The sequence below is a fragment of the Aplysia californica genome, unplaced genomic scaffold (genome assembly GCF_000002075.1).
Source record: "Aplysia californica isolate F4 #8 unplaced genomic scaffold, AplCal3.0 scaffold00939, whole genome shotgun sequence".
Classification (NCBI taxonomy): Eukaryota; Metazoa; Mollusca; class Gastropoda; order Aplysiida; family Aplysiidae; genus Aplysia; species Aplysia californica.
This window is the reverse complement of record NW_004798209.1, coordinates 224,008-231,771: the sequence shown is the minus strand read 5'-3', so window position 1 is coordinate 231,771 and position 7,764 is coordinate 224,008. Positions and strand designations below refer to the sequence as shown.

General features: G+C 39.2%; 1 protein-coding gene across 1 annotated transcript in view; it reads right to left on the bottom strand.

Annotated features, from left to right (window-relative positions):
* Window positions 1-2,496: 2,496 nt before the first annotated feature.
* LOC101846541 (growth arrest and DNA damage-inducible protein GADD45 gamma) overlaps window positions 2,497-7,764 on the bottom strand; it is a gene marked incomplete in the record, with an annotated part of 25,703 nt that continues 20,435 nt past the window's right edge. The window contains 3 exon segments of the mRNA XM_013089385.2: window positions 2,497-4,721; window positions 5,292-5,436; window positions 6,004-6,117. Of these exon segments, the coding sequence (XP_012944839.1) occupies window positions 5,329-5,436; window positions 6,004-6,117 (222 nt within the window).

The window sequence follows — 7,764 nt, the reverse complement described above, 5'->3', positions numbered from 1 at the left end:
CTCTCTCTCTCTCGCTCTCTCTCTCTATCCAATACATCCTTGAGTAAAGAAAATCCCACAAAACTTACCCAGACACCCTTGCACACATTGATGAATTCACACAGTCATAAATTCTTACACAACAGAACAGCATGAATAACGATACTGAGAGAACATAATAGATACTGAGAGAACATAATAATATTTATATTGGGAATGTCGGAAATTACAGATTGAAGCTGGACTGAAACAAATGCGTTTTAAGAGCTGATTTAATTTTTCATAAAGTGGTGGACTCCCGTAGATGAGCTGGCAAAGTGTTCCACAGGAGGGGGCGTGGTGTGAAAAAGCTCTCCCTCCGAGTCTCTGACTTTTGCTTTGGACAGGTCTTAAAAGTCTTTTCGTCGCCGATCTTAAAGGCCGAGATGGTATATATTCAATGACCATGTCACAAAGATAATATGATGGTGCAATGTTGTTGACGCACTTATAACAAAGAATAATAATTATTTTATACTTAATTAGTGCCTTCACCGGGAGCCAATGTAGTTGAACTAGCATTGGTGTTATATGCTCTTTGAGAGATTTCTTTAAAATCATGCCAGCAGCTTGGTTCTGGAGTCGCTGTAATCTATTTAACGTTTCAGTGGGAAGGTTTCCAAACAAAGAATTGCAGTAGTCTAGACGTGAAAGGACAAAAGAAGAGATGAGGGTTTTGATGGAATCAACACTAAGATATGTTGACATTTGTCCTATTCTGCGTAGTTCTAGATAAATTACCTTACATAGATGGTTTATATGATGGAAAAGCACTTTACACGATTTTTTTTTCACTTCACACAAGTGGGAATGGATCCCCGGCCATAAAGAGAGAAAGATCTTTTCAGTACGTGAGTGTTTAAACATCTATAAAAATGGCAGTTTGCACTGTATGCTTCCCATTCCCAGGAATTGAGATTGTTTCAGAATGCTATCAGGTCTGCTGAGGTAATAATAGGCCTAATTAGTTTGTACATTATGTTGATGGGGAATTTCCGCTATACATATGTCATCTATTATTAAATTATTGCTTACTACGCACACCAGGTCTCCTCTCTCAATGTGTCACTTAGGGGCTTAGGATAGCTTATTTTTTAAATGGGGAAGGGGAGGAAAAGAGGGGGGGGGGGTTGAAGTTCACTTTTGAAACAATTAAAACAACTTTTTTTTACCGTGTAGAGGGAAAATGACGATAGTAAGGATTAGGAACGAAAAAGCAGCAGTTCCCTGTTGCAGTTCAGGCACAGTTATAAGCATGACATTGTTGGATCACCCCATGTATGTGTGTTTTTGGGTTGTTTTTTTATAAGCTGTTTTGTTTTTGTCGTTTTTTAAAGTGTTTCACGGCGCTTGAAACTGCGTAAGGTCATGTGAGCGCGCGGGACACTTTAGGGGCTTTTTTTGTGTCAACTGTCGTCATCACCAGCATCATCAAGTGTCTTGTCTGAAGCAGACAAAGGCGATTATGGTTCTTCACCCCTCTCTTTAATCGGAGACCCTCATGAATGAGTTGTTTATATATATATATACATACATATATATATATATATATATATAGATAGATATATATATATATATATATATATATATATATATATATATATATATATATATATATGTATATATATATATATATATGTATATATGTATATATATGTATCAGAGCAGACGGTGCACATAATTACTCTGCTGTCAGCAACACACAACCACACACACACATACGCACACGACACAGATACACACACCCATCCACACCCACCCACCCACACACACCAACACATACACACACATACACACACACACACACACACACACACACACAAACACACACACACCAATAATTCAGTTGTTAGAATACTGGACTGTGATGTCTATGGTCCTGGTTCGAATCCTTAGTGAAGTGTTCTCAAAGTTTTTAAGTTTCTCCAACACCAGTGTGTGGCGTGGCGTTTAGGCACTTTGTGGTCTCACGTAGATGACCCTAGTTTGATTATTGTGTGGAGATGATTTTACTGAGTATCTCATCCTTTCTGTTGGGACGTTGCATCCCTCTCAGCCCGAACCGACGTAGACAAGTAGGGCCAAAGCCCATCTCCTAAAGGATTTATATTGTGTCAATGGGGGCATAAAAACATTAACATTTTATTTTCAAATTGAAAGGCAAGGCTCCCCTAGCTCTTGGCTCATCCTATTGAAGTTGCACAGGTGCAACAAATTGTGGTTTTAGTTTTAGTAAGAGTATTACGGCACTTGCAACACAATAAGGTCATGTAAGTGCTGAAGATTAGAGGAGTTACAAGAGAGTAGCAAACACAAAAAAAGAAGGAGGGGAAAAATGGACGATAGACATTTGACATGACAAGAAGCAAACCACACAAGAGCACCCACCAACCACCCCCACAAATTGTTGAAAAGAGCACTCAACTCCTCCAAGCATACATTCTCTCACACAACTAGTAAACAGCACAACGCATTTTATAAATGGTATAAAGTTTATTTTGTATAGCTGTCTTCAATTTCATGATGGTATCATGCTCACAGGAAACTAAACATGAAGATTCTAGAGTATTAATCTAATACAAAAAAAGCAACTAATTATTTATAAATTTATCAGAAATGAAGGATTACATGAAAAGAAATAATGTGATGAGAAATAAAGAGTTTTTGCTCATTGAAACCAACAAAGTCATTAATCTTTCAGAAACAAATTAAGACATAAAAGCCTACATTAAAAAAAAAAAATTGGTGTTATAATCTTCAATTATTCTATTTTAAGGCACGTAATTAAACAATTACAAAAGTCTTCAAACAATGTCACTTTAACCTAAAAACATATCAATATAATAATTATATAAAACAACAACATAAATACCAGACAACATAAGAAGAGTGAGTCCGGTATTTAGTATGACTGATCAAGAGCAACGGTAATTCTATAGCTGAGCGTAAAATGAAATGTACAAATGAAGGCAACAGGATTATAGTGGAAAGAACACAGAATTAGCAAAACAAAAAACAAAAAAATTATTTCGATCTATGCGAATCAGTTCAACATCTTAACAAATGATGAAAACGTGTCAATCATCAGACCACGTTAGTCATTATTGTGCTTTTATTAAACACCAGTCATTTAGAGAACTTCACAAGATGTTTCTTTAAACCATAAGGATATACATTTTTTTTTCGTCATAATAAACAGATTTTCCGTTATTACTAAGCAATAATCAGAATAACATTCCTATGTCAATAAGGATCACTACAACAAAAACCCAAAGCTGGATCCTAAATTTAAAAAGGTCGATTTCTTAGATTTTTTGTGTGTGTTTCAAATATATTATTTGCTCTGAAATTGTGTGGTTATTCATGAACATCATACTCAGCGGCTACAATGAATTAATGAATTAATTACATTATGAACTACAGGAGAGGTATTACATGGAATTCAACACCATTTCTTTACAATAGTAATAGGATTACAAATATACAATATTCTAACATTACAGTCTATCATTGCTTTAAAAAAAATAATAAAGAAAGAATTTTTAAAAACTAAAGTTTCTATTTCTACACATAATAAACTACTTATGATATAAACAAAATGACTAACAATGTTCCCCATTCATGGCTTTGTATTCCCTCTGAGACATTGATGCCCCATTAACAATATCCAGTGGTTGGATCTGGTTCCAACTCCACAGAGTAGTGTCCCTTGTATCACTCAGCCCTGCCTTCTTCCTCTCACTACACTAGAGTTCTGCCAACATGGCCTCCTGTGCATGCATTAATTGTAAGGGGTGCAAACAGTTGAAAACATAACAGTCCAAAATTAATTGACTTTCATTCAGGAGTGCCAGCTAAACCTAGAAAGATTTCAGAACTTATTGAATTTGCATTCCATGACAAATGAGCATGTCTTAAAGTGGAACATGAACAGTCAGGGTTTATACATTATACAACAAGTCGAGAATAAAAGAGGCTTTAGAATTCTGAAACGTCGGAAAAGTGGCACCCCTCATTTTTTAGGCATTTACTTAAAAGACTGAAAACTCAACAGTGGAAGCGATCAGCTTGCTTTAACATGGACACGAAAATGTGAACAACTCTTGCAGTAGAGGGCTCTGGGCACTTATTGACTGAGAATGAGACAAAGTTATCTGATTGTCCACTACCACGTCTGGGTACTGGAGGACACCGGGGCCGAGTGATGTACTTCACAGCATTCATCCTCACAGTCGGGTCAGGAGGAGGAGGAGGTGGCAGGGTTGCCACGGTAACGGACGGAAACAGGAGAAGTCACGAACTTCGACATGTGACCCTAGGCCGCAGGTCAACCACGCTGGGCAGCTGGACTTGTCTGAAGTCGCGCGCTGGGTGGTGGTGGTGGTGGTGGTGGCGGTAGCGTACCGTACCGTACGGGGGGTGGCCTAGGGTGGTGGAATCAAGTCCCATCCCACTGCGGGTTGGCGGGTCGAGCGATGATGGCAGCGTACGCCGCTGTGGCTGTTCTCAGCGCATCAGTGGCAGTAGCGAGCCACGCTGTCTCCGATATCGCAGCGGGGGTGATGTGGTCCGGTTGTGAGAGGCCGGACTCTCTTGAAGTGGCTGCCTTGGCAAGCAGCGGAGCGACGGGTGAATTGTGGATGATTTTGGATGAGCCCAGTCCGGTGACTGCGCTGCACGATGAAATACCAGAAGCTGGTCTCCTGAGGGACAGAGAGAGAACAGACGTTGCTAACAACTTGTTTTTCCTTGCAATTTTGTTAACATCTTTCTCTGAACATATATACAGCACAACAGCAGCTTACATTCAACATTTCTTTTTTTTAATTTTAATTTTTTTTTATTTCAATGCTTGCATCGGCCTATATACTAGTGATATTAGCAACCCTTTCTTAGAAGAACAATTGCTAATGACCAATATGAAGGAGCAAGATAGGAAATAAATAAGTACATCTGTACATGGTATACAATGATTTACACTTGAACTGACAACCAAAAAAAAATCACATTGCCTTTTCAAAGAAATGTCACAGCGAGTGATGCTGACATATCAATATGATGTCGCTCAATCAAATCCCATATTCATCTTTGTAACTCTACAATGTCATCCAGTTTATTCACTGAATCGAATGAGTTTCTGAAAATCACGAATCCATAACTCCATTTAAATCCTATGGTAATTTTTTAGACGAAAGAACTCCTTTCATTTCATTTTGAAAAGTAAATTATTGAAGCTGCTCCGAAATTACAGTTGCTAGTCGATCGATCCTCACCTGATCATGATCATAGACTAAGGACCACAACTTCAGTTCAGTCTGGGAGGGAAATAACACAAGTCTGGGAAGAGTCGCTGAAGATGACGTTCTTGTAATACTCTGCCAGAACCTCGTCTTCCTCGCTTGTCCCATCAGAGGGGTACTGAAAGGGAGAAAAAAATGACCAACCATTAGGAAACTTTATAAAAGGAAATATAGCATTGTTAACATACATAAAACAAAGTTATCAAAAAAGTTATGTTTGTAAGTAAGAGCTTTACGGCGCTCGCAGTTGCATAAGGTCGTTCATTATGTTTATTAAGATACCATTTATTTTAGTGACAAGCAACACTGGGAGTGTTTCTTTTTATACTTGTACCTAGCATAATTTTTTTTAAACTGATTTTAAGAACCTTCTTTCATATCCTTATAGTCCAAAAATGCATTAAAAAAATAACGGAGAATAGGAAGGCGCCTGTCTTTAAAATTAAGTTTCACCTTCTTTTCATCCAGCATTCTAAAATGTTTTATGATGAAATTTCTCAAGGAGCTAGATGCATAGAGCAATACTTTAAGTTAATCTCTCTCTCTCTCTCTCTCTCTCTCTCTCTCTCTCTCTCTCTCTCACACACACACACACACACACACACACACACACACACACACACACACACACACACACACACAAACACTCTCTCTCTCTCTCTCTCCCTCTCTCTCTAATGCTCACCTGTACAATAAGACAGCTGGTATCAGCGGCCGAGGAGCGCGTGACCTTGACACAGTTGTCAGTGCTTGGAGTGCGACCTTTGACAATGTCAGACATCTTGCTCAGGCTGTCCACCTGGAAAGAGAAAAAGGAACACAAAAAAATAAGTCACTTCTGCGAGAGAAAAAAGAAATCACTTCTGCAAAAAAACAAAAACAAAACAAAAAACCCAAACAAAATATGTTGCTTTCCAAACATCCAATGTTGTTAAAATTAAATAGATTAATGATTACGCAATCCAATCCACCTTCTAAATGCCACATCCTACCACGCATTGTTTTTATCAGGTAGCCTACACGCATTTCCAAACCTCTGACCTTGTGTTTAAATGCCTGCAACACTACACCCCTGCGAGGTCAAACTACCATTCATCATGTAAAAACAAATCGGTCGACCTGGGTCTTCGGTGAGAGCGACGAAAACATAACACAGACTACCTCTATAAAGACAAGACCTGCTTCACGTCATGACTTTGCATTCAACTGTTCGGGGCGACTGTGTGACTGTGTACATTCACAGAGCATCACGTACAGGTCAGGTATAGGATACATATTCCGTTACCCGAGAGAATGTGTGAGACCTGCAGCCCCCCAAAATCCTAAATCACGGCACGTAATCGAGATTCTAGAAAAGCGAAGAGTGTTGCACTAAAGCACTTCAGCCAAGTAAAGTATTCCCAGGGTATACAAAAGTAGCGATTGTGTGCAGAGTCCCACCCACCCAAAGCTGAGACCGTCTTAATAAAAGAAAAGATGAAAAGAAACAACGTAAGTCTCTTGGAAGTTGGATGGTCAGTAGTCAGCTGATCGCTTGTAAACAAGACGAAGAATTTGTACAAGGTCGGTCGGCTACGGGGACCAATAACAATAACACAAACAACACGATATTTCAGAGTCAGGGGAGGGCAGGTGAGAAATACAAAGAAAACCATTCCGACTAGCATAATATGAATCTAGATCTAGATCTAGATCTCGATGTCCCATACAGAGACAGGTTTATAGATCTCGCTTGGAACAATAACAACACTAACCGAATTATCTACCTTACTTCTGCTCCCCATGTGACAATGTTTACATGACCCATTTCCCCAAGGAACTTGAGCAGAGCCTAACCAATCAAATCGTTTCATTTATTGCGCGCTGCTGCCATTGCAGCCTCGTTCCGGCACGGGGTTTCCTCGTGACCTCAAGAGGTCGAGGGTCAAAAAGAGGATGCGAGCTATCTCAAACTAAAACGCACCGTCATAGTTGTCGCTTTATTAAAAAGAAAAAGAGACTGTCTGTGACCTTTCACTTAAAGGGCGGATTAGTTTTGCCACAGGACGCGTGACTTTGATTTCTTTGTGCAGCATAAGTTTATCGTGATCTCCATCTTTGGGTGAAGGACAACAACTCTTTTTTTTTTCGGTCATAGTTGTTGGGTCACGAGTTTCACTTCGCACCTAGCGAGGACGCAAACCACACAAGACTAGTTTATCTCGGCATTATAAGTTGTATTGTTGTATGCCACATTCTAAATTTTAAACGAACTCTTGATCTTCTCGTAGAGTCACGAACGATGGAAGAGAAGATTCTACTACGACAAAGCTCTTACTTAAACCTTGCACTATATTGCAATGCATTAAATGCGCAGCATAATATTATGCCCTTAGTGTTCTGTAGCTAAAACAATAGAGAGAGAGAGAGAGAGAGAGAGAGAGAGAGAGAGAGAGAGAGAGAGAGA